The 27954-nt window shown below is 37.4% G+C and overlaps 1 protein-coding gene and 1 long non-coding RNA gene across 2 annotated transcripts; both read right to left on the bottom strand.

The window, feature by feature from the left end:
- Positions 1-15134: 15134 nt before the first annotated feature.
- Positions 15135-16223, bottom strand: LOC131594735 (uncharacterized). The gene is made up of 2 exons (XM_058866938.1): positions 15747-16223; positions 15135-15590 (listed from the first exon to the last, which is right to left on the bottom strand). Exons 1-2 carry the CDS (start codon positions 16221-16223, stop codon positions 15135-15137), a joined length of 933 nt encoding a protein of 310 aa, XP_058722921.1.
- Positions 16224-16865: 642 nt separating this feature from the next.
- Positions 16866-26165, bottom strand: LOC131622453 (uncharacterized). Its single transcript, XR_009289907.1, has 3 exons — positions 25819-26165; positions 25620-25702; positions 16866-16982 (listed from the first exon to the last, which is right to left on the bottom strand). It is a non-coding gene; the product is annotated as an uncharacterized LOC131622453 (long non-coding RNA).
- Between the last annotated feature and the right edge of the window lie 1789 nt (positions 26166-27954).

Genomic DNA, 27954 nt, shown 5'->3' with positions numbered 1-27954 from the left:
TTATTTCGAACTAAAGCGAAAGCGGTTCTGAATCGACTTGCGTCTATTCCGGACCGTTATTGCAAGGGTTGTATATGTGACAAAACCACAAGATAATTGAGATTAACGATGAAGTGATATGTTATCGAATCAATACGTTTCACAGCTGAAAATCAATTAACTTCTAAATTGACAAACCTTGGTTTGCAATGCAGTAATAATGGAATAAGCAAAAAGACAAACACTTGGTGATAATGTTCAAATTGATGATGATTCAAGATGTGGTGAATTGTGATGTTTATGCAGAACCTTAATTCACAATTTTAACACTTGAATCGTTAATCAATTTTGCAATTATGACCAAATATGAACAGAACGTAAATGAAAAGATAAAAGCGACAAGAGCACGATATTTGTTCAGGCAGTTCGTCGATCGTCCTCGCTACGACTACGTCTGCCCCCAATTCCAAATTGAAATTGGGAAATCTTCCATTAATGTTGAAAGTAGTATATACAAAGAAGAAAACAAAGCGATAAACAATAAACCGAATTTGTCGATCCTTTGATCTTCTTCCCCCTTAATCTTGAGCCAGATCAAGGTGATCCAAGAGCTTCACTTGATCCCTTTTCTGCAGTGTCTTGAATTGCCTTGAACCCTTATTCTTCAATCTTCACACTCAGATGGATCCTCGATGAAACCTCTTGATAAAAACCCCCAAGAAACACCTATCTTGGAGGACAAAACCCTCGGATTTTATTCACCAAAAACCCCACAAATCTTCACCCACTAGGAATCTTCAATTCCGTTCCATGGACGTTATCGAACTCGATCACTAACCCTCAACGCAAGAATGATTATGTGTAATTGTGTTGGAGATGACGAAGAACGAAGATGAGAAGCCTTTGTGTATCTTTCAGTCGTTGGTGTTGTTTTCAATAATTGAACCTTGGACAATATATATGAGAGCTGGTATGTTGGAGCAGAGTGAACACATGATTTGGGAAGTTTTTTAGCAGATAGGTCGACCTACCTTGGTGCTTAGGTCGACCTAACAGAGGTAAAAATGAGTCAAAATGAATTTGTTGCCAGTTGGGTCGACCCATTTGTAGGTTAGGTCGACCTAGAATCAGTTAATTCAGCTTTTTGAAGATTTCTTCAGATTAGGTCGACCTGTGGATGTGAGTGGGTCGACCTAACAGTGATATGAGAAAAACTCTTCAGTTTAGGTCAACCTGGGAGTGTGGTTAGGTCGACCTACTTGTGGTATTTCTGAATCTTGCTTGTTTTCTTAGTTTTGAGTCGACCTAGATATATTGCAGGTCGACCTGATTTGTCTTGAATAGCCAACCTAGCATTTCCTTGAGTTCTTTTGCTTAAGCCTTGTTGTTTGTTTGCTTGTGGAGTTTGCCATGGATCAAAAACTTCTTTGTGAATGTGACCTTGTATTTACATTCTCCCCCTTTTTGATGATGGCAAACACTCAATGACATCTTATGATGGCAAACAATCAGTGACATATCTAGCAGAACAAGTAGTGATTGCTCCCCTATACTCTTAGCATCCATAACTAAGCTCCCCCATACTCTCAGCTTCCATAGCTGAGCTCCCCCGTACTCTCAGCTTCTATCTCCCCCTTTGACAACATCAAAAAAAAAAAATGCACGGGTAATAGAGGCAAGAGACAGTATAAAATAGATAAGGCAGGAACGTAGCACACATAATCGTTAACAGAAGCAAGTAGAGGTGACATAATATCCAAAAAAAAACTTTTAATGTTACAACCAAGCACACATAATATTCAGACATATTTAAAAGAAAACTAAACTAAGTACTTAGAAATCTTTAGTAAATATTCATGACAATGATGGAATGAGATGTAATGATATGATGGAATGAAAAGATATGCATCCTAACGCCTTCCCCGTCTTCCTCTTCCTCTTTGAAATGTTTGAGGACGATCTTCTTCAACTTGTTCCAACAGATCGAGCACGGAGTGGTTTAGAGTATTGAAGCTTTGACTTATGTTGGCATGACGATGCAATGCCGTTTCCTCAAACTGATTCTGTCTTAGAGTCGAGTTGGAGGCAAAAGTCTCAAAATCGCTTTTGTGGTCTTGAACTAAGTTGTACAACGATTGATATTGTCGTTGTTGTTCTTCATAGCGATCTTGTTGGAGCTGTTGCATTTGTTGGAATTGGAGCTGTTGTGTGTCGAAGTGTTGTTGTTGTAGGAGTTGCATATTCTCTAACATGGAAATGATGTTGGTTTGATCCGGCAGAGGCGGAGCCGTGTATCCCCAAGGGATATCCTCTTGTTGTGAAGGAACATATCTCCAATTTGCATCCGTATCTTGTGCAACATCTTCCATGTGGTGATCATCATCATTTGCATTGTCTTGATCAAGTCCTTCTTCTTCATTTCCTGCATTGTTTCCAAACTCCGTGGGATCATCATAATTGTAAATAACCTTCCCTGTTCCCTTTTGAATGAGATAGTAGGTTTTCCTAACTGGATTCCAATGGTATCCCATAAGAGTCAAGGTGGTTTGTGAGAATTCTTGAGATTGGTGTATGCTGATGTAGTGTAAGTGATCAAGCCGCATGCCGAAGTGATTGACAATTGTTTGAATGATTGATCCATAACACAGAGCTGTAGTTTTCTGTTGGACCTCATGAAACTTAGCAGCTAGGAAGTAAGGCCAATGTATACGCGTTCTGTTTTGCAGCAGATACATGAGCACAACTTCATTCCTTTCAATTCTTGAGTACCCTCCTGCTCTTGGTCGAATGATTCTTGAGATGACCCAATTTAGGAGCCTAGGATCTCGCTTCAGGTGACCGGCTGTTATTGTTTCATTAGGTCTGTCAAATACGGAAGGGTCTTTGAGGATAGACTTCATGTAGGCCACATGGTCATAGTTTCCCGGTACATCCCCGTCTTCCATACAGAATTCATCACCTACAATTTTGAGACCAAAGATACTAATCCAAGCCCGTTTGTCAACAACATGCGACCTAGAGCCCATTTTGAATCGGAAATTACAACCATCCCCTTTTGTAAATCCTGCATAGAAAGCCCTGACGGTATTTTCACAGTACGGAGTATCACATTGCACTAAGGGATGAATATTTTGATGTTCTATCAAAGCAGCGACATCGGGGATATGCATGTTTTTGACAAGATTTGGATCATAGGTATATTGCTTAACAATTTTTCTTTTCATCTGCCATTTCTCAAAATTTTCCCTACAATCAGGATGAACAAGAGCACTTACCGGTTGAGATGATGAACCAGAGGCAATTTCCTTTCCCTTTTTTGATTTTGGAGGCATGGTTGTTGATGATTTGTGTGAGAGGGATGATTTTTGACACTCTTTGAGTTTGAGGAATTAGGGTTGGCCGTACACAATGATGTGAGAATGAGTGGGGATGGAAAGAGGAATGATTATGAATGAATGGGGATGGGTCGGGTCGACCAACAGACCCAAATTTGGGAATTTTTGAAGCAGTAGGTCGACCTAAATGAAGGCTGGGTCGACCTAACAGAGAAGCCTTTTAAAAAATTGCAGATTAGGTCGACCTAAAAGTAGGGTAGGTCGACGTAACTGGGCATTTTTGGTTTCTGCTGAAAGTTTTCTTCTGTAGGTCGACTCAGATGCAAGGTAGGTCGACCTAAGTTGCTTCAAATGTTTGAAATGCCTTAGGGATGTTACTATATGATGCATTTATGCTTAGTTACTTGCTTGTATGCCCAAAACATGATATGTTATGAATGGAGATGATAGACACATATATGAAATTGAGATATATAGATAAACATATATGAAGTCACTATAAGCATGTTAATTGATAGCATATTATAGTATCAATAAAATTTTTGGAAGTGAACAATAAACATGTTACCGCTTTCTCAATGTGTAGGTGTTTTGTCATCATTGTGTGGAATCCTCTTGTCAGTGTGCCATACTCCTAGATTTGATGATGAATTGTCTTGATAGAATGTTTCATGACTTGATTGCTTGATTTTGCGAAAAACTCATCTAGTATCGATTACTTGATGTTCTCCCGGATGCGGGACAGGGTCCCAAACATTATTCTGCTTAGAATAGGTTTAAATTTCCTTGCAATGCAACTTGCCAATTGCACATCAAGTAATGCGTCCTTTGTGTTTTTCGGGTTAACTTGTATTTGTGATGTATCTTATACATTAGTGGTGGCCATGTCACCTACATTTCCTTTGCCAAGAATAGTTCTTCATAGATGACATACCAAAAAGTGATATGTCTCCCTTTATGTGTCTTGAGCATCAGCTATCAAGGAACCACCACCTTTCGGCGATGTCAAGACACTTTTCCTACAAAATTAATTTAGAATGGAAGGTCCCCAATCTTCATTGGGTCCTAGGTGGTGAGTACAGAAGTTGTTGCACTTAGGCACCCATTGAAATACTCCTTTAGGAACTAAAATTCTCCTAAATTTGCATTTTTCAATGGTATGTCCCTTTTTGCAACAATAATGACAGGTAATATGATGAGAATATGCTGTTTTGCTAGTTGATACTTTTGGTACAAAAGTGTATTTACTATATAAAGGAGTATACGATCTTTTGAACTTATTTGGATCAACCGCAAAAGTCACTTTTGGTTGTAGAGCCTTGTCTAACTTGGCTTTTAGATCTCTTACTTCTTTTTGCCAAATGTGACATGTCTCACAACCAAACCATGATGTAGGATCTATTTCAACTTTATCCTTTTGAATGTCTAGCATAGATTGTTTTAAAGCTTCCATATCCTTTTCGGTTTTCTCAACTTTTGATTCAAGATATGAAAAGATTTTCTTATTTGAGGCCAAAAGTTTGAAAGCTTTAATTGCATCTCTATGTAATTCTTCAAAAGCAAGTGTTAGTTGAGAATGAGATACCTTATCTACGAGTTCAGGTTTAAGATGACTTACAGCTTTCTTTTTCTTGTGTTGATGAGCCATAAAACATAGGTTTGCTGATTTTTCTTCATCACTTGATGAGCTTTCACTAGATGAATCACTTTCCCATGCTCTGTAGGCTCTCTTAGATTTGTTATGACCTTTGCTTTGGTTCTTCTCTTTTTCCTTCTTAAGGTATGGACAATCCGGTTTGTAGTGACCGGCTTTCCCACAATTAAAGCAAGGGCCTTTGATTTTTCCTTTGTTGTCGTCATCTTGTTTGGACTTGTTTGATTGCTTTCTATAGTTGATCAAGCCTTTGTCAGAATGTTTTGCTCCATTTTTCTTTAGATATTTGTTGTATCTTCGCACAAACAGTCCCATTTCCTCATCATCGGAGTCTTCGTCATCACTTGTATCACTATCCTCTAGCTCTTGTCTTGAGGTCTTGGAGCTTGAAGCTTTTAGAGCTATTGACTTCTTCTCTACCTCTTTCTCCATGTTCTTTTCTTTCTTTGCCCTTTTCTCATGCATGTCAAGGCATTTAAGGTGTTATTCATGTTCCTCTAGTTTACCGAAGAGAGTGGTAATGTCTAAGGTGTTTAGATCATTTGCTTCCTTTATTGCTGTAACCTTGGGTTGCCATTACCTGTTCAAGCATCTTAAGATTTTGTTAGTAGCAACTGCATTAGAAACAGGTCTATCAAGAGAATTTAACCGATTTTTCAGGTGAACGAATCTCTTCTGCATGTTTTCGATGGATTCACCATCTTCCGTGTGGAAGAGTTCGAACTCTTGAGTTAACGTATTGATCCTAGCTAGTTTGACATCATCCGTTCCCTCGTGGGCAACTTGCAATGTGTCCCACATAGCTTTAGCGGATCTACAATGGGAAACGCGATAGTATTCATCAACTCCTAGAGCTGAGATTAGAATGTTTCTCGCTTTCCAATCGTATGCATATCTCTTTTCATCTTCAGCATCCCAAGTATTTTCTGGTTTTGGAACAACTGCACCAGCTGCATTTGTCATGGTGATCTGAAAGGGACCATTGACAATAGCTGTCCAGATGTTCCTATCAATTGCATTGATGTGGACACACATACAATCCTTCCAATAGCCATAGTTTTCACCGTTGAAAACTGGAGCTCTATTGTGAGCCCCTTTAGGTCCGGAAGCCATCTTTCCAATAAGTGTTTCACGTAGCACGGAATAAACCAGAGCTCTTGATGCCACTTGTTAGACGCTGGCCTGAGGATCTAGAGGGGGGGTGAATAGATCTCACAGAGTTTTTCGGAATTATTTCGAACTAAAGCGAAAGCGGTTCTGAATCGACTTGCGTCTATTCCGGACCGTTATTGCAAGGGTCGTATATGTGACAAAACCACAAGATAATTGAGATTAACGATGAAGTGATATGTTATCGAATCAATACGTTTCACAGCTGAAAATCAATTAACTTCTAAATTGACAAACCTTGGTTTGCAATGCAGTAATAATGGAATAAGCAAAAAGACAAACACTTGGTGATAATGTTCAAATTGATGATGATTCAAGATGTGGTGAATTGTGATGTTTATGCAGAACCTTAATTCACAATTTTAACACTTGAATCGTTAATCAATTTTGCAATTATGACCAAATATGAACAGAACGTAAATGAAAAGATAAAAGCGACAAGAGCACGATATTTGTTCAGGCAGTTCGTCGATCGTCCTCGCTACGACTACGTCTGCCCCCAGTTCCAAATTGAAATTAGGAAATCTTCCATTAATGTTGAAAGTAGTATATACAAAGAAGAAAACAAAGCGATAAACAATAAACCGAATTTGTCGATCCTTTGAATCTTCTTCCTCCTTAATCTTGAGCCAGATCAAGGTGATCCAAGAGCTTCACTTGATCCCTTTTCTGCAGTGTCTTGAATTGCCTTGAACCCTTGTTCTTCAATCTTCACACTCAGATGGATCCTCGATGAAACCTCTTGATAAAAACCCCCAAGAAACACCTATCTTGGAGGACAAAACCCTCGGATTTTATTCACCAAAAACCCCACAAATCTTCACCCACTAGGAATCTTCAATTCCGTTCCATGGACGTTATCGAACTCGATCACTAACCCTCAACGCAAGAATGATTATGTGTAATTGTGTTGGAGATGACGAAGAACGAAGATGAGAAGCCTTTGTGTATCTTTCAGTCGTTGGTGTTGTTTTCAATAATTGAACCTTGGACAATATATATGAGAGTTGGTATGTTGGAGCAGAGTGAACACATGATTTGGGAAGTTTTTTAGCAAATAGGTCGACCTACCTTGGTGCTTAGGTCGACCTAACAGAGGTAAAAATGAGTCAAAATGAATTTATTGCCAGTTGGGTCGACCCATTTGTAGGTTAGGTCGACCTAGAATCAGTTAATTCAGCTTTTTGAAGATTTCTTCAGATTAGGTCGACCTGTGGATGTGAGTGGGTCGACCTAACAGTGATATGAGAAAAACTCTTCAGTTTAGGTCGACCTGGGAGTGTGGTTAGGTCGACCTACTTGTGGTATTTCTGAATCTTTCTTGGTTTCTTAGTTTTGAGTCGACCTAGATATATTGCAGGTCGACCTGATTTGTCTTGAATAGCCAACCTAGCATTTCCTTGAGTTCTTTTTCTTAAGCCTTGTTGTTTGTTTGCTTATGGAGTTTGCCATGGATCAAAAACTTCTTTGTGAATGTGACCTTGTATTTACATAAAAGGCCATGGTTTTATAATTGAACTCAATTCACTTGCAGGCGCATGTTGAATACTTGCGTGTTCTTGACATTCTTGACAACCCTTGGCGAACTCTATGCAATCTTTTAACATCATGGGCCAATACATTCCATAACGAAACAAAAGCCATTTCATTTTCTGCCCTGCTTGATGAGCACCACATGCCCCACTGTGTACATTCGAGATTGCCAAGTATGCTTCAGCTTCGCCCAGACATTTTAGTAAAACTCCCTCAGGGGATTTCTTAAACAATTCGTTTCCCATCAAGAAGTATGATAAGGCTCTATATTTCACCTTTCTATCTGTATCTGTCGAAGGATCTCTCAAGTAGTTTACAATTGGACTCCTCTAATCTATATCTGCTAAGGAATCTATATTTAAGACTTCAAATTCCGATTCGTTGGCGAAGCCTATTGTGAGTTCTCCAGATCACTTGGGGATAACTTTGTGGCCATTGCTTTGCCTCTTACCTCGATCAATTCTTCTAATTTTTCTTTTGATACTTTGTATCCTGAGGCTAACTGTGCCAAATCATTTGCTTCTTGATTGTTTACCCTTGAGACGTGTTTTAAATCCACATATTCAAATCTTTTAAGCAACCTATTTGCTATGACAAAGTACATGATCAAATTCTCTTTGATACATTTGTATTCTTTCGTCAGTTTCTTTATCACTAATTCTGAGTCTCCTTTAATTTCGACTCTGGTTGCCCCCAATTCCAACAAGGCTTCAAGTCCAGCAATTAATGCTTCGTACTCAGCTTCATTATTGGAACATATAGGGCCTTCAATTTTATACTAGAGCTTTGTTGGAATTTCGTCAGGAGAAATTATGAGAATACCAACGCCACTTCCCTCTTTATGTGTTGAACCATCGAAGTACAACTTCCAAAGCTTCAAATCTACATATTGCTGAGGATTTTCAACCACTGTATGATCCTCGATGAAATCTGACACGATTTGTCCCTTCATTGCCTTAAGAGGTTGAAAGAGTAGAGAGTACTCAGTAAGGGCCAAAGCTCATTTGCCAATTCGACTATGCAATATTCGTTTGGATAACATGTGTTTAATAACATCAAAATGAGATGAAACATAAACATCAACTGGTTTTATATAATACTTGAGTTTGATACAAGAGAAATATAAACAAAGTCAGAGTTTTTCTATGGCGCTATACCTAGTCTCTGCATCATTGAGTACTCTACTTAAGTAATAAATGGCTCTTTCGATACAATTTTCATCTTCTTGTGCTAACATGCTACCTATTGTATTATCTGAAGCTGAGATATACAGGCGCATGTGCTTCTTTCCATTTGGGGGGGACAAGATGGGTGGGTGCATCAAATATTGCTTGATTTTCTCAAAAGCTTCTTGATGTTCATCATGTCATTCGAACCTTCCTTGCTTCAGTCCAAGTAAGGGGGAAAAAGCTTGCGTACACCCACTCAAATTAGAGATAAATCTTCTTAAGAAGTTTATCTTTCCCAATAGAGATTGCAATTCTTTCTTCGTGGATGGAGGCTTTGTTTCCATAATAGCCTTTTTTTTATTCTGATTAATTTCTATTCCCTTTTTGTGGACTACGAAGCCCAGAAAATCTCCAGCCTGCACAAAGAAAGCACACTTAAGGGGGTTCATCTTCAACCCATGTTTTCTCATTCTTTCGAATGATTGGCTGAGATGATCAAGATGACTATCTTCTGAAACAGACTTTACAATAATATCATATATGTACACCTGCATGAATGTTTCTATAAAATCAAGAAATATAGAATTCATTGCTCTTTGATAAGTTGCCCCAGCATTTTTCAAACCAAAACGCATAACGACCCATTCATTGGTACCTATTGCCCCAGGGCAACGAAAAGCTGTTTTGGACACATCTTCTTCTGCAATGAAAATTTGATTATATCCTGAATATCCATCTAGCATACTTAGATATTCGAAGCCTGCGGCTGAGTCTACTAACATTTCTGCCACAGGCATAGGATATTCATCTTTAGGGGTGGCTGCATTTAGATCACGAAAATCTATACATACCCTTAAAGAACCATTCTTTTTAATAACAGGTACAATATTAGCAATCCATTCGACGTACCTCGTAGTCCTAATGAATTTGCAACGAAGAAGTCTTTCGACTTCCGCTTTAATCTTTGAGAGGATTTATGGTGCGAACCTTCTGGGAGTCTGCTTGATGGGCTTCTTCCCTTCTTTTATAGGCAATTTTAGTTCGACCAAATCTCTCCCTAAACCAGGCATCTCATCATAGTCCAAAGCGAAACAATCTTTATTTTCCTTTAGCAACGCGATAACTTTTGACTTTAGGGCTGGCTCTAACTTTGCACTGATGTATGTTACCCTTTTTCGACTTTCATCTCAAAGATTTACTTCTTCGAGTGGGTCTTGAGCTAACATTTTTATATTTGGCGCCATTGGATCTTTTTCAAACCCCAAAGGTTCTTCATCACAGATTGCGTCTAATCATTGATTTGCCTCTTTGCTTGAAACCTGTTCGTCATGTATTTCATCGTCAAGTGGTTGTGGGATAAAGTGTATCCCCGAGCCTAGTACTTCTGATTCTTTGTGAATGGTTTCGACAACCATATTTTCTAGTTCGGCCTCGAAAGCCGCTTTTCTTTTGTTTTTGGCTATGTAAGCCGAAATCTTTTCGAAGAAAGATGACTCGGGCATAATTCCCGTCTTCGTCCCAGCCAGTTGGTCGTATCCCTGGTAATCCTTCGACAAGTTCTGTGTCATCTGGACCGTCCATTATTTCTTTGTTCCACTGGAATCCGTTTGGGTGCAAAGATTGATAATACATAGCATTTTTATTTGGAGTGTATATATCGTCTGCTGCATTGCATGGCCCTATATTGGCTAAATTTCTGTCGAAACTAGTCTTGTTGACTTGGTTAACTTCAGCCATATAGTAACTCTGATCACCTTCTATATTTTCCACTATACGATCTTCTCTCCAGATAGTTAGCCTTTGATGCATTGTCGAGGGTACTGCAGCAACCCCATGGATCCATTCTCTTCCCAACAAAAGGTTATAGTTTGCTTTTGCTGGTATAACCATGAACATCGTAGGTCTTGTGACTGAACCCACAGTTAAGTTCACTTGGATTACTCCCAAGGTATGTCCTATCTTCCCTTCGTAGTTGGACAAAACCATATTATGAGGCCTTATGTCGGTGTCGAACATACCAATCCTTTTCAGCATATATTGGGGCATTGGATTCACTGTTGCCCCTCCATCAACTAGGACTTTGTTAATGCCCACGTTTTCAATTTTAGCTCTTATAAAAAGGGGTTTCAAATGATTCCTCATACCTTGGTCGGGTCTTTCGAAAAATGCATTATGTTCTTCGACCGCCCCGTTATTCAACACATAATAACACACAGGTCTGTGTTTTGACACTTCTTCTGCATCAGCTTCCTCGCAGTCTTCAACCTCCGTTTCTTGGTAAAATTCGTGAGGAAGTACAGACACCACATTGCATTTAAAGTTTATGGATGACACTCCATCTAAGTCGAAATCATTAGTCAACCTATCATCTTCTTTCCAAGGACTAGACTGCATCCTTTCTTCTTCTTTCTCGTTTTCAGAACTGAATAGCTTGCGTTCTACCGGAGGTTTGCTTGACCTTGCCCCCTGCATTGGGACTTTAGTACTACTAGACTCTCCAGCTTCCTTTGTCTTGTATTCTTTCTGGGCTTTCTTCATTCTTTGGTGTCTTCTCCATTGAGATCTGGACATTGGGTTTCTCCCTTTGTAATTTTCCAGTCTGTATGTCTCTCGATTTGATGCCTGGAACTGCTTTCTATATGCCATTGCAGTTCGTCCACCTTGGTCCCAACTTCGCCATTTGTTATTTCTTGCACCAGCTTATGTCCATCTATCCATGGGTATGTCTGCAGGAAGTTTGAATGTCACCCTTCGAGCTTTAGGATGAGGACTATCAAGCCTTTTTGATGGTGTTCGATTGTCGAACACATACATGTTGGGACGGAGTCCTTGAGTCTCCCAACTAGTGGTGTATAGTATCCTTTCGAATGATTGCGCCATAAGGTTGTCATAGACTGCCCCACACCTGGGACACATAACGATCTCTATATTTTCCTTGTGACACCTAACCAAGAAACTCACCAAGGTTTCTTCTGGCCTTGGATAAACCTTCAGCAATTGGTTTCCTTCCCTCCAAGGCTGCTGCATCTTTTCGCTGGGCCCTTTCATAGTTAGCTTGGACCCTTTGATTCAGCATAATTGAGCACCTAGGACACATTAGCATCCGTCCAGCATTTTTCTCATGACACCTCCAAAGGTAATATTTCAAACTTCCACCTGTCTGTGGACTCCCATAGTTTCCCTTTTCCCTCAGCAGACACTTCTCCAGTTCCTCAATTTCAGATAAAGGTTGTCTAACATTCACCATGTTGACGCCAGCTGGGGGAGCTTCAGAGATCTGTATATGTTGAAGTTTCACCCTGAGGTCTTCAGTGGCCTCGCTAGTTTTCTCCTTCAGATCTTTAGTGATTTCTGCCTCGAAGGATTCCTCAACATCAGTATTGAAGATTACATTGTCATTTAGGCTCTCAGTAGCCTGCTTTCCGGTTGAAACCATCTCCCATTCAGCAATGTCAGCTTCATACACATCCACCATATTGATGTCAACTGGTTCAGCATAGTTTGTGTCAGCGACGTTCAAGGGATCAGCATCGACCTTCATGTGATTCTTTGTCTTATCAGCGAACTTCAGATGTCCATCCTTGATAGCATTCTAAATTAGATCCCTGAAAAGAAAGCACTGTGAGGTTTTATGGCCTAAAAAACCATGATATTTGCAAAACCCTTGCTTCTTCCGCTGTTCCAACGGAGGAACTTTGGAATTTGGAGGCACTATCATTTGGCCATCTTTTACCAGTAAATCAAATATTTCGTCACATTTGGTGACGTTAAAAGTATAAGTTTTCTTTGGAAATTTATCACTTTTGTCATTCTCGACCGGAGAAGGGGTGAGCAATTTACAAGAATAGGGTGGCGCTTCTTTTAATTCGTCTAAGTCTATTTCGACTTCTTCCAAACTGTATGAATCTTCGAAGGCTTCGCCTTCTGCATCTTCAGCCTCAATATATGTCACTCTCTCTTTCTTATAATTCTTGTTCGCTCTGGCCTTTTCAGATTTCAACCGTTTGACTTGTCGAACTCTATCTTCCAGTTGGGCCATATCCCTCAGATATTGAGTATCCAGTTTCTTTCTAATTGAATAGTCTAGACCTCCTACAGCCATTTCGACTAATTCGTGTTCTGGAACAACTGTGAAGCACCTTGATTTTAATAAACGGAACCTATTCAAATAATCATCTATGGGTTTCGTGAATTTCCTCTTAATGCTAGCCAACTCTTTCAAACTTATCTTGGTTTGTCCCATATATAATTGTTCATGGAACAATCTCTCCAAGTGTGCCCATGCATCTACGGAATTTGGGGGTAAGGTAGTAAACCATGTGAAAGCATTTTTTGTTAGCGAACTGGGGAAATATTTAATTCTCAAGTTTTCGTTGCCTGCTAAATCACCAGCCTCCGTCAAGTATCGGGCTATGTGTTCTACAGTCGATTCACTAAAATCTCTTAAAAACTTCGTAAATTTTGGCACTTTGGTACCTCTTGGTAATTCCATTTGCATAATATACTCCGCTATAGGGGAAGTATAATTTGGACGTCGAAGTCCAGTATTAAGGCCATTATTGGCCATAATTCTTTCTATCATGGTGGTTAGGTTATTTTCAGTTGCCATATTATCTCTCCTAACCCTATGTAATACTTCGTCTGGATGTTCGTCCCTACCTACTACCACTAGCCTAGGCTGTTCCCTGGGAACTTGTTGTTGGCCAGTATTGGTCCCTTGATTTTGATTTTCTAAATCTATTACTTGATTTCTTTCGACGGGTACCTGCCTAGGTGGCGGAACTACCTCTTGAACCCGTTCTAAGATTGGGTCACCTTCTCGATAGGTAGACTGGTTATTTCTTCGCCTAGTTTGAGGGACTCCTAAGAAATCTGCCATTCGACCTATTTGTGAAGATATTTTTTGGTATGTTTCTACATTATCCTGGTTAGTCCTGGTAATGTTTGCTACTAAAGGAGTAAAGATCGATCCCATTTCTCGAGCAAGAATACCCACCATATCGTGGTTACTCGCATCCATCTCATGCCTGAATACCGCTTGACTGCTGGTCGTTAATTGAGGCATTTGGCCTGATGGGCCTATATTCTGTGCGCTTCGACCTACTGAACCTGCGTTAGACGAGAGTGTCGTCGCATTAGGTTGAGTATATGTAGGTCCTGCACCATGTAATCCTGTCATATATGAAAATGGCATTCCATATGAGTTTCCAGGTCTCCAACCCTCGAATGAAGATAACGACGGTCTCGGGGTTTGTTGTTGATTTGCGAAGATGACCCTAAGGTTCATACAAGGTCTTGATATATTCTTGACAAAAACAAAACAACAATTTAATGACAATCTGTTTGACACGGTCCCACTGGGCGTGCCAATTTGTTTACGGTGATTTCCGGTAAACAACCGCTAGTCCTCCAAACTATAGTTTATACTTTGGTTACTCGCAGGATCGACTAGATTGATCCTAAGACATTGTCAAATAGTTGTCTTCTGATGTAATTTGGTTCATATTTGTTGGTTTTTGCTTCGAAACTTGTTTATGGTGTGATCATGTGAATAATCTTGCGGAATAAACTTGTTATACACGTAAATATAACTTTGACGAAGTGTAAAAGAAATGTAAATTGCAGAAATGTAAAGTACAAGAATGTAAAGTGCAAGAATGTAAAGTGACGGTGAATGAAAAAGGCTTCGAATTAAAACTAAACGAAAGATGAAGATATTGGAAAGATACTTAGATAAAGAAAAAATACAAACGTATTTAAAGTGGTGTTGGTGTCATACGTACATTTCTCAGCGAACTCTTTCTCTTAACACTTGATACTTGAGTAATTTTGTGAGTGATTTGTACAAAATGAACATACTGGATCCTGATACTAAGACCCTTATTTATACTAATTCGACCCTAACGGTCCTACACTAACGAAATGCCACGTTGCTCACATGCATACGCTTCGAATCCCTGGGACGCCATCTGTCCTTGTTCAGTTATACATAATGTTTCGAAATTCAAATCCTCCCGCCTGAATTCTCTTTCGATACGTGGCAACGTGATCCTTAACGAGAATGCCACGAATTACGCCAAGCTTCAGTACTCTTTGTATTTCGAGAAAACACTTAAGTCCCAAAGACAATCTATCTCGATTCAGCTTCGATTTCAATCATCTTCATCTCAACTTAAATAACATCCTCGAACATGGCCATCAGGAGTCATTTATTCTCGGGAATGGCCATCAGAAGCCATTTCTCTTCGAACTCTAATTTCTTCAAAGAACATTTTCTTCAATCGAAATCTCCAGCTAACACGTATCTGATTCTACTTTGACTTCGACTGGATTCTCAACAATTCCTTCAACTTCGACTTCATCAGTTATACCAAACCAGATCTTGGATTCGACATGGTTATCTGTGATTGCAGCCATAACCACCATACCTTCTTCAGAATCATCTGAATCTTGGCGTGCAAGTTTCGCTCCTTCGTCCTTGCCTTTTGTCGATCCATTGTCTTTCTTGTACCAACAATGTTTGGACATGTGACCCCACTTTTCACAGTTATAGCACTGCACACCTTTACCTTTTTTATCTTCTTTGTCCTTTCGATAGTTTCCTCCTCCCCCTTTCGAGGATTCAGAAGTTCTATCTTCATCTTGCTGCTTGTGGGGGTTCGACCAAGGCTTCTTGCCCTGATTCTTGTCAAATTTGCCTTTGAATTTGTTGGAACCACCATTATTTTTCCATGACTGAGCTTGCAGTGCCTATATCGAATCATGAACTCCTTTCCTTTCAACAATCCTAATCTCATGCGCCTCCAACGAACCAACCAGATCCTCCAATTTTAGGTCTTCTACTTTGTTGGATTCTTGAATAGCTACGATAACGTGATCAAAGTGAGAGGTCAATGTACGCATTACCTTCTCAACTATCATATTATCAGTTAGGGTTTCACCACAACCCTTCATGAGATGGACGAGTTTATGCACCTTCGACACATACTCTGCAACCTTTTCGTCTTCTCCCATCGACAACAATTCATATTGTCGACGCAAGGTCTGTAACTTGACAACCTTGACTTTCTCACCTCCTTCATAATACTTCACCAGAATATCCCATGCCTCCTTCGCCGATTCAGCATGAGAAATCCTGTCGAAGTTCGCTGAATCTACCGTCGTCTGAATGCAATACGCAGCCTTGCAATCTTTCTTCTTGACTTCATTATGGGCTGTTTTTTGTGCTTCGGTTGCATCTGCAGCCAACACAAGTACGCCGCCTGTAACCACTTCTAGGGTTTCATGGAAGCCAAACAAGGATTGCATCTGTTTCTTCGATCGGATCAAATTCTTACCGTCAAGAGTTGGAAGAGAATTCGGAATGCCATTAGTACTATTCATCTTTGCAGCAATTGATTCACGTTCCCTGGAACAATAACCGGAAGCTCTGATACCACTTTGTTAGTTCGTGAGACACTTTTAGTGAGGAGAGGAAGAGAGAACAATAAAGGAAATAAGGATTATATTATTCACTTGAATTGTACAAATAAGGATACAACTTATGACTCTTTATATACAAACCTAATTGAGCTTGGACTTACACAACTTGGATTATATTTGATATTATTATATTAGATTATATTTAATATTATATTAATAATATCAATCCCACTAATATCTCAACAAGTCTAATAATATCTCAACATGGCAGCGTCTAAGTAGTAATTGTAGACGTGGCCTGGGGCATCAACATGAATGCTGGTATGAGCCAAAAGTGTCATTTTAGAGTTGTTAACTATGGAACCGTTCTACATGCTCTTTGGAAGCCATAGGAATTTACTGATATACCATCTTTAGATTTTAATTCTAAAGATCAGTTCACAAGTATTTTAACATATATATATATATATATATATATATATATATATATATATATATATATATATATATATATATATATATATATATATATATATATATATATATATATATATATATATATATATATATATATATATATATATATATGTTACTACATACCACTTAGGTTTGGACCAAGAGATGAAATCTTTGGGTCAATAACTATTTGTGCTTCTTCACTAAGTTTTATAACTTGTTGTACATCTTTAAGGTGACCCCACTTTAGTTCCATAAAAATTCCTGCAGTATATAGTTTAAAGATATTTAAATACACACGAAATTGTCCATTGAAATTTCTCTTACTCATATAATCATAACTTGTAGCAATGACATGTGCACCAAAAGTACGGTCAAATTTGATCCCTCCAGGATACTAAGCAATTAAAAAATGATCCAGTATCATTTAATTCCTTTAAGTTATGATAATCAAAGTAAGGAAATGAAAATATCTGCACAAAATTTGTTCGATAAATCAATACTTATGTTTTTCAAACCGATAAGAGAAAATAACTGAATATTAATAGCACTCACTTCTATAATTGAAACATAAGACTAATGTATTGGCATTTAGAAATTAATAGATAACAATACATTTATATTTTTAGTTCATAAACTATAGTTGAAGGTGTGTGTATGTGTGTGGTTTATATATATATATATATATATATATATATATATATATATATATATATATATATATATATATATATATATATATATATATATATATATATATATATATATATATATATATATATATATATATATATCAAACTCACCCTTTTTTTATAAATATCTTATGCACAATAAAGGATTTTAGTTCCGGGGACTTTTACTAAGAAAGGGAAATAAACCATTGGATTAATAGTAATTTATTCTCCAGTAATATAAGGGTGTTTCGGTTTATCTCTCACCGTTGCCAAAGACGAGTTTTGGTAACAGTATTTTTGAAAAAATCGTTGCCAAAAATTAGGGAGAGGGAAAAGCAAAATTCGCTAACATTACGGGGGTGAATTATTATTAACCCTAAACATTTTTACATGTCAAAATGATGCATGTAGTTTAGAATACATAAAGTGAAAAAAGAACAATTTTCAATGTCATAGGTGGACGAAAAGAGTTGCCTTTTGGGTCTACTCTGAATGTAAACTTGACAAAACTATAAATAAAGAGACCATTATCTCCATACATTTACTATGAGTAGATCTAAAATAATGTTGTAGGAGATAGAATATTCTCCTAAATAAGGGGAAAATAAGACACATCATGAGGGTTTCATTCGTGAGTTCACTACGCCAAATATGATCTTTTGCAGCAGCCCTACGAGAGCGCTTTTAGGGAAAAGCGCTCTTATAGATTTCGCTAAAAACAAAACAAAAAAAACAAGGGAAAAAGCGCTGGTAAATGGTGGGGGTACGAGAGCGCTTTCTAGAAAGCGCTGGTAAAGGGGGGGGTACGAGAGCGCTTTCTAAAAGCGCTCTTATAGGGGATGGGTATGAAAGCGCTTTCTAAAAGCGCTCTTATAGGGGGTGGGTATGAAAGCGCTTTTAAAAGCGCTCTTATAGGGGGTAGGTACGAAAGCGCTTTTAGTAATAAAGCGCTGGTATAGAGGGGCATATGAAAGCGCTTCTGAAAAGCGCTCTAGTAGCCTTTTTTTAAATTTATATTTCATAAAATTAAAACACCCTATTTGTTTCAGAAAACAAAAAAGGGTCTTCTTCTTCCTCGCTCATCACCCAGTCTCTCACATCTCTCGTTGTCTCTCACAAACCTTTAACTCTCTCTCTACAACACATCTCTCGCCGTCTCTCACAAAACAACTTGCCGCCGCCTCCGTTCGTACTCCCTCCGCCGCCCACTGTTCGTATTCCCTCCGACGGTTGCAGTTGCAGAGCTGCCGTTCGTACTCCCTCCGTCGTCGTACTCCCAAAATAACTAGCCGCCGCCGCCGTTCGTACTCCCTTCGAGAAAAAACGCAGGTTCGAACCCTATCCCTATGAACTGATTTTGGATTTGTGTTTGGTATTTCATACCTTGTTACTTTCTGATGGCAATGTCAAAAAGAAGTTCTGCTATTGTGGTTTTGTGGATTGTACTGCTATTGTGGTTCTGCTATTTTGGATTTGTATTTGGTTTTGTGGATTTGTATTTGTGGATTGTACTGCTATTGTGGTTCTGCTATTTTGGATTATACTGTTTTGGAATTCTTGCTGGCTAGAGTTGGAGGACAGATTTTTGTTTGTTTGAAGGGTAGAGAGTGTTTCTAATGCAGGTTGATTGTTGTTTGTGGTACTGCATTTGGGATAAATTCAATTCTATCTCTTTGCTCACTTATTTCTAATGTTTGCAACTTTTCCTATTTATACTTTAGAGTTGAGCATTTGAGTGCAGTATTTCAGACTTGTCCTCTGTTGTTTTTTCCACTACTTTTAACTCATAAAAATGCTTTGAAATGTGGTTGTACGAAGGTATATAGATGCAGGAATTTTGGTGTTGCTTTAGTGATTGATAATGTGAATTGTATTGCTTATTTGGTGGACATTTGATGCTGGAAATTTCTATGATGGTTGGTGGTGTTGTTAACATGTAAATTGAGAGAATGATGAGTTTCAATGGTGTTGAAATGCTGGAAATTAAATGGACAATTGATAATAGTGTTGTTTTGAGTTCATTGCAACTTGTTAGAGCATGAAAAATGGTAATGACATTAGTGTTTTGGTGCTAATTAGAGCAGGTCGAGCAGCTGAAAATTAATTGGTACCATGTTTATGTGAATTATTGTGCATTTTAAATAATTGAGTTCTAGATTGGGTTTATTTTGATATTTGTTAGTAGTGGTGTATTTAACTGCATCGTGTATATGTTTAATTTTACAGTTACTTTGAAGTCTCTGGTTTCTACTTGTACAACGCCGATTCAAACCTACCCATCTCCCACATCAAGTCTAACTCAGGTTACTATCCCTTTCTTCTTGCTTATAATTTGTTGTTTTCTGCTTAATTTCAATTTCAATTTATATGAGAACCATAACTTGAAGATGATGGATTATTATATTAGAGGGTATTTCTCAACTGTTTCTACTTTTTATTTTAAAAAAAATAATCTTTTATACTATATTACTTTCATATTTTATGATATTTTTGTAGTTTAACAAATATATCATTTTTTTCTTACGCTTTCCATTCAATCATGTAGGAGAGAGAAAGTTCAAACTTTCTTGAAAAACAATATTGATTAGATACTAATTTTAACTAAACAATCGATTTCAATTAAACAAAATTATTATATTGCTTATAAAAAATTATTATTATATCAATTACAACTAAATTAGTTATACAACTATCAATTTCTTCCTATCTAGATTTCCTCTTTTATTTATTTTTATAGATTTTTGAGCAAACAATTTGCTTTGGGAGATTTGACCCAGTTTTGACGTATTTTTTGCAATTTAGTGTCTCTCAATCCATTTTTTGGTTTGTGAACTTATATTACCTTGAAATAAGGTAATGTCTTCTTTAAGAAATCGGGTATTCTGATTAGGTATTCTGATTAGGTATTCTATTATTCACACTTTATAGGATCTCACTAGGTATTTTGATCAAGACATAATGATGATAGCTATTTATTATCTTGACAGAATTCCTTAGTACCTGATAGAGAAACCAAGAAGCATTTGTTTAGCTTAATTAAGTCATGGATAAGACATGGATGAGATCAAACCGATTGTCGAAAGAGTACGAGAAAGGGGTATGGAAATTCGTTGAGTTTGCGGTTGCGCACTCCGAAGACCCGCTTCGAATGCCGTGTCCTTGCTTGGGTTGCTGTTATGGGGATAAGGTTGACGGGAAAAAGTTGGGATCCCATTTACTACGGTTTGGAATTGATAGAAGTTATACATGTTGGACAATGCATGGTGAGAAAAGTAACGGGAATGCTGGGTCGAGTTGTAATAGGAAGTATGCTTCAAACGATGATTGCACAGACACATACGATTGCGATCGAGTCGAAGAGATTGCAGAAGCGCTTGAAGAAGATCTTGCGGATTGTCCCACACTCTGTCATACAACAACCTTAAATAAAAACATAATAAACATTAGATTATTTTCATTGAAATGTGTAAATAAATTATATTGTGGGACTAATTAAATAATATATTGAAATGTTTTTAATTTTTTCTCTCACAGGTGGGCCTATCACAGCGCTTTTCTGGAAAAAGCGCACTTAAAGGGGGGCCTACCAGAGCGCTTTTACCTGAAAAGCGCTCTTAAAGGGGGGCCTACAAGAGCGCTTTTTCCAGAAAAGCGCTCTTATAGGGGGGCCTACCAGAGCGCTTTTAAAAACGCTTTCGTAGCCTATGCCAGCGCTGGCTTTGGCAGCGCTTTAAAGCGCTGTTAAAGGCCAAAAAAAGCGCTTTAAAAGCCCTTCCTCGTTGTAGTGGTTATTTAGGTTTAGAGCTTTAGTTAATTAAAATGAAAATTTCATTTCAATTGCCATGCATAAAAAAACAAAAAATTTGAATTTTTCTCTGTTTTATTAAAATTTCAATTTACCAAATCTATAAAATAAGAAAATACAAGTACCTGGTTAAGACCCATTTGCCCTTTGCTTAAAAAATTCCACCTATTTTTTTTGGGGGCAAAATGTGTCTAAATATTACTTTTTGTGACTAAAATCTGTTTTTGGCTTCAATCTAACTAATGGTTTCATCTGTTTCTCTCTCTATTGGCCAAAGTATGTACAATTTTCACTTTTATTTCTAATGTAACTGAACCAAATAGTGCAGTGTCCTCTTCTAAAAAGTGTATCTGTACCCATTTTCACTTTTTCTCTCTTTTCTCTCTCTTCCCTTTCACGTTTCTATTTCTCAAAGTTCTCATGTTTTCTCTCAAATCCATAACCCTAAACCCTCTTCTTTCGTCTCCTTCTCTTTCACCACAACCGCCGCCACTATCACCACAATCGCCACCACTGTCATGTCTCTTTATTGTCATCAACGCAACAAAAAGTTTCAACGATTCACATTATAAGGTAAAAGATGCAAACTTTTGTGTTGCGTTTTCTATTTGCAATTTTCTTCTCAGATCTGTTTTTTTTTTGTGTTATTGAGTAGTGGTTAAGCTATTCAGCTTTTCACATATATGGGTTTTTTCGTTGTTAAGGATGGTGATGAATAGAGTAGTGATGAAGAGGGCCCCTGTTTTTTGGTTAAACTTGCAGCTGTTCTTCTTAGATCTGGGTTTTTGCTGTTGATATTTAACGATGAAGATTGAATCATTTTTTTTAGATCTCTCATTATTTCTTTCATTTTTCAGCTTTTTTTGTTCAGGTGTTCGTGAATATTGCCTTCTAATTCCATGATTCATTAAATTTTTCTTCTTATGTGTTCTTTGGAATGATTAATTTATTAATTTCTATTTGATTGTAGATTTACCTCTACAGTCACGGTAGGATTGATGGTTGGCGTACGCGTATAGAGTGTCTTGCTAGCCTTTGAAGGAGCAGCGATAGAAAACCGAGTCAACGGTAGCCTAAATCTACGGTTTTGTATTATGCTAAAGATGATTATGTTTGTTTTCTGATCATATTGTGTTCAGGATCTGCCTATATATTTTATGGTGAATCGAAATTGTTTGATAATTTGTTGAGGGACATAACTTGGTTTACTTATGATTTATGTTTTTGGCAGGTTATGTTTATATGTAGTGGGTTTATCGTCGTAGTTCGATCGCCGTGGCCGCCGGTGATTATTTCGAAACAAATTAGTTTTCAATATTTTTGTTTTGAGATTTGTGGCTCACTTCATAATACTGAGTTGATTTGTTTGAAACTGAGTTTATGTAATTTATAGAACTGGTTTTATGCTCTTGCAGAATGACATCACTGTTTTATTTTACTTTTATTGCGCTTTTCATTTTCTGATGATTATTTCAAATATATTGAGTGTTGTAGAAATTTAACGGTGTTATGATGCCAAATACAGATCGGGTGTTTCGTCTGAATCGGGCTACATTCAGCGGTGGTGGTGGTGAAAGGCGTTCTTATAAGGCTACTATTGATTTCTCTTAAAAGCAATTTAAATTGTTATTAGTGTTGATTACCTATTTGTTTCACCAGTTTCTTTTCAAATGGAATAACTCCTCAAAGGTTTAGACACACCTATTTATTTGAAGCTTCATATGAATTGGCAATTTGGAATTTGTTGAACCTGGTGTACAATACCACCACCGACAAACCAGAAGACGACATGAGTTACAATACCATCGCTGACAAGAAAATTCAATACTATCGCATGAATCACAATGTCGTCACCGCCACCGAAAGATAAGTTACTCTTACATATTCTATTAATTGATCGTAAGTGAATATTGAGTGTTTATGAGTTTTGTGTCCGGGTTACCGCAAGGGAGTATGTAAACAAATGTTAGTGTGTATTTTTATTTTTTTTCAATCTTCTATATTTGTTATGTTGATTTGCATTATTTACTCAAAACGTCGTATGAGTTGTTCTAATTCGAACTGATCTCTTTGCATTCTAGGGAAATTGGTTTATGCACGGTAGCTTTTTGTATTAAGGTCGCAGAGATGTCAAAAATGAAAACTATGATGGTAGTGTAAATTTTATATAGGATATGCAGTTGTATAGTTCTTCTTCAGTTGCTTCGTCATCGGTTGTTCAGAGTTTATATTGTTCGGCTGAATTGACTAGATTTCCGAGGTAACGGGTTTAGCAATTTTTAGACTTTGTGAATACTGTCATTTGATCATTTGACAACAATGACATTGTAGCTATGCTTTTAACTATAAATTATTTTGGATCTGTAATACTGAAAAATTGTTTATTTGTGACTCATTTTTATAAAAACTGAATCTTTGTTTATTTCCTTGTTGTTATTGTTGCTTGCTGAGATTGAAGGGTTTGCTTTGTGATGGAGTTTCTTACTTTTTTTGTCATTTGAATATTTGAAGGGTTTGTTTTGTATAGTTCTTCTTCGGTTGCTTCGTCGTCGGTTGTTCAGAATTTGTATTGTTCGGCTGAGTAGAAGGAGGTAATCATTAATGGAAACTACTAATTCTTTATAAGTATGTTCATTGTACTTGGTATGCACATTATCATGGATTGCAGCCTAAATACTATGATGGGGACTACAACAAGATTCTGAAGATACTTCTTGGTTATAAAGAAACTGGATGCACCTTTTTTATGGCTGATAGGTATGTATATGGTGTATTTAAACTGGATGCACCTTCATTGGGTCATGTATATTTGTTGTATGTTAGTCTAATTCAATTAAAATTGTTAGTGGCAACCATAATTTAATAGAGATATTTATTGTATTCAAAGTTTAAAATGCTGATAAGATGTATCAATTTCCAGAGCTATTTGCGTATCGTCTATTCTACGTTGCAATTGTTCGATTATTTCTTATGAATTTTAATGCTGGTGAAGTTTTCTTACAATTGTCTCACATACTTTGGTTTCTATGTTAGGCTGCCTGAATGCACTTCAACATCAACTGATTAAAAATGTCGTCATTGATGGGGATGATATTATATACAGAGATTATGTTGATATCAGCATAGGTGTTGGAACTCATTTCTATGTTTTATTATGTAGAGAAATTCTTATGTTTGGATTTCTTTATCAATTGATGAGATGGCTTGAGGCACTCTAACAAAAGCAAGCATATTAATGGATTGATAAGTAGGCTAATGATGGAATGTGACTGGATTTCTTTATCAATTGAGAAATTCTTATGTTTGGATTTCTTATGGTCTGCAACTTATTAATGGATTGATAAGTAGGCTAATGATGGAACTTTATCAATTGATGAGATGGCTTGAGGCACTCTAACAATATCCAGTGGCGGTGTTTATGGCAGCCTTTTAATTACCCCTATTAAACCTAACTGACAGACCATTCCACATAAAAGCAAGCATTGTTTAATATTTTCCAAAATTTTCAAAATCAAGAGATTCTAAATTTCTAAGTTATTCTGCAATACTGTTCTACATCATTCTGATGTCCCTCATATTTTGTTTTTTTGTTTTACTTCATCAATGACAGTTTGTTTTTCATACCATTAATTTTTTCTGATCATAACAGTTTTATTATTTAAGGTTGTTTTATTACTTTGATTTAGTCTACACTCTAAATTATCAGCAAAAGTTGTTGCATTCTTTAGCAGATGGTAATCAAGATCTACGGAATGCAATACCATAAACATCAAGTTTTAAAGACAAGTGTTCAAGTAACAAGAGTAACGAGATCAGGTTGATTCCATTTCAAATACAATGAAGAAAATGTATGTCACATGCAACATATCTGTGAAATAATTTTCCAGTTTGTTAGGTTGATATGGGTTGTAATAATTAATTCATGTTTTCTTTTTCTAAAGTTTGATAAAGGCTGAAGCATTTGATCGTTGAAGCAAATGGACACTTTGGTCTTTGTGAATAATTCATATATATTTTGATTATCACCACAATATATATTTTTATTTAAACAATAAATTGATTTAAATATTTTTAAATAGGGAAGAAGATTTATGATCCAAATATTTATGATCCAAAAATGGTGTACGGGAAACAATTTATTATTAATCTAAATATTTTTTATATACGAAATATGGTATTTATGATCCAAAAATGGTATACGGGAAAAAAAATCTGTTATTAATTTAAATCTTTTCATATACGAAAAATATATTATTGATTTAAATATTTTTTCTTTTTAACGTTCTATTAAAAATAAATATATTATGTAAATAAATGCGCGTATCAAACCAGAACCCGTGCGGACGCACGGGTTTCCCACTATTAATAGTTACGACAACACATAAGAATAAAAACCTATATTAATCAGAGGAATAAAAGAACCTGAAATTTGACATTCAGTTTCATGCTCGCAATTTGATTAATTAGAGAACAATATCTATTTCATCCCGATCTATCATTTGGAGCTACAAAATAAAAATAAAAATTCAAATCATATTTAAAGAATATAAACAATCATAAAAAGAATTATAATCAGGTATTTCTAATGTTAAACAACTAACGAATTTCAACAAACACATACCTCGTATAGATCTCAAAGAAGAAGAAAAATATAGAACGAATAGGCACTTATTATCAGAACTGGTTGTAGTTGTACCAAATTGATACAAATAGGAATTGGTGAATGAAGAGAAGAACCATGCTAATTTGAGAGAGGTTTCGTGAAAGTTGGATCAGAGCTGATGTCAATTTTGGGGTGATACTTCTAGGGTTTCAGAGTCGTTCGATTGGGCCGAGGTTTGGATAGGGTTTGAGGAAATCAGTGGCGCCAGCGAGTAGGATTGGGAGGAATCAATGGCGGCGCCGAGCAGGTTAAACGAATCAGTGGAATCGACGAGGAGGAAAGGGTTGAATAAGGATGAGAGGATTCGAGAAACTCAAGGGTTTATCGTAAGTTTTTCTATGGTACCACATCTCAATCAAGTTGTTTCACGGTAAAATAATAAAGAATAAAAATATAAATAATAAAAAATATTAAAAAATAAAAGATTTAGACTTAATACAAAAAGTAGGAAAACAAAAATTTTAAATGAGTCATATTGGTGGAAAAGAAATGTGTGAAGTAATTGGTCAAAACTGACATAATAACGACGTTTAAAACCGACGTAATGCACCGTTAATAGTGGCGTTTCAAAAAACTGTCATAATCAACTGTTAGTAGTGGCGGTTATAAAAAATGCCCTAATTAAATTGTCCTAATTCCCTTTTTTTTGCAGTGGTTAACCATCGATCCACAAAATCTCGAACCTGCAAAACACAAGAAACTCATATTAAACATAAAGTAGAGTTAAGCTATGTTTGGCAAACATATAATAGAGTTAAATTATTCTGATTAGAGTTAGAGTATTTATCTAGTCACAAATCACCTAAACCATGTAAACTAAATTACCTAGACAAAATTTTCAGAACATCCAAAAAACGTTTAAGAGTACTGATCTTATCGAACAGATCAGATGACCAGCAACAATGAAGGCTTGAAGTTCGGGATGATGAAGATGGGAAAAAAGGGTTGTACCTGCAAGGCACTCCGATGCCAAAGTAAGTATGTATTTCACAAGGTACAACAAAGTATTAGGGTTTAGTGGTAAGAAAAAGACTACCTTGCCCTCTGTAGGTAGAGGGCTATTTATAGGAGGTTTTGACGAGCGAATTGGACTCCTCCTTCTGGGGCAGATATTCAGGAGACGCGTGGACTGTTTGTTTACCGGGCACGAGGGGTCCTTGTGGTCGGTCACTTGGCCTGTTTGCCCAGTCTGGTCGGATGGAAACTAACACGCGCGTCCTGAATCGTATTGGGCCGAAGGCGGGAATGGCCCAATTTGACTGGATTGGGCCGGTCCAGAACAGGAGCCCCCCAAGTCGTTGCTTCCGGTCAGAGGAGTGACGACTTATAGGAAGTAGATCCGACGGTTCGTTCCCTATCTATCCGAGGGAGGTAGGCCGTTCATTTCCGAGGAAAGGAAGGGTCAGGTCGGGGGTGAAGAAGCGTGTTGTTTATGAAAAGTTGGTGATTGGGAACGTTGCATTTAATGCGAAATGATAAGCAATCAATTACCTAGGCAGTAGGGTTAATGATGACCATCCCTCTGCACAGTTAGGCACGTGCGGCGCGTGTGGGGAATCAAGTAGCCTATAAATAGAGAACAATCCCCATTTTTCCAAACTTTACAAATTTGTTTGCTTCGTTCTCCCTCCGTCGACTCTTTTCTCTTGCAGTGGTGTTTGTTACCGTTTCTTCAGTCTCTTCATTAAAATCGTAACCGTAAGTTTAACCTATGATCTCTGCTCTTTGCATTTTTTATGCTTTGATCTTTATTTAGAATCGATTGCATGTGGTTAGGGTAAGCTTTTAGGAAGATTTTTTGATGAACATAGATGATGAATGTGGGGTCGTACGGTGGAGATAGGAGGTTCCTCCGTCGTACGTGAGTGTGCTTTGTTGTATTTTAGATTCTGGCTTTCTGTATACTTTTTAGTGTGTTTTTCTTCGTGCTCCAACGTCGTAGTTAGAGGTCCTGCGTTTTTCCCCCTTTTCCCGGGCGCGAGTTTCTTCGGGCTCGGTATTTGCGGTCATGGGGGGAGGCAAGGACACAGTTCTTTTGGGTCTCTAGGCCGTAGGCGTGCCCTTTCACTCTGGACGATGGTGGAACGGTGGATT

The sequence above is a fragment of the Vicia villosa genome, linkage group LG1 (genome assembly GCF_029867415.1).
Source record: "Vicia villosa cultivar HV-30 ecotype Madison, WI linkage group LG1, Vvil1.0, whole genome shotgun sequence".
NCBI lineage: Eukaryota > Viridiplantae > Streptophyta > Magnoliopsida > Fabales > Fabaceae > Vicia > Vicia villosa.
Note: the sequence above shows the minus strand (reverse complement) of the source record. Positions and strands in the feature narration are given on the sequence as shown.

Bases quoted from the DNA above. Each gene is read 5' to 3' on its own strand.
- LOC131594735 (XM_058866938.1), bottom strand. From the start codon at position 16,223: ATGAATAGTACTAATGGCATTCCGAATTCTCTTCCAACTCTTGACGGT. The intron at 15,591-15,746 runs GTAATGCGTACA...GATTCGATATAG, and splicing joins ATAATATGATAGTTGAGAAG to GCACTGCAAGCTCAGTCATG.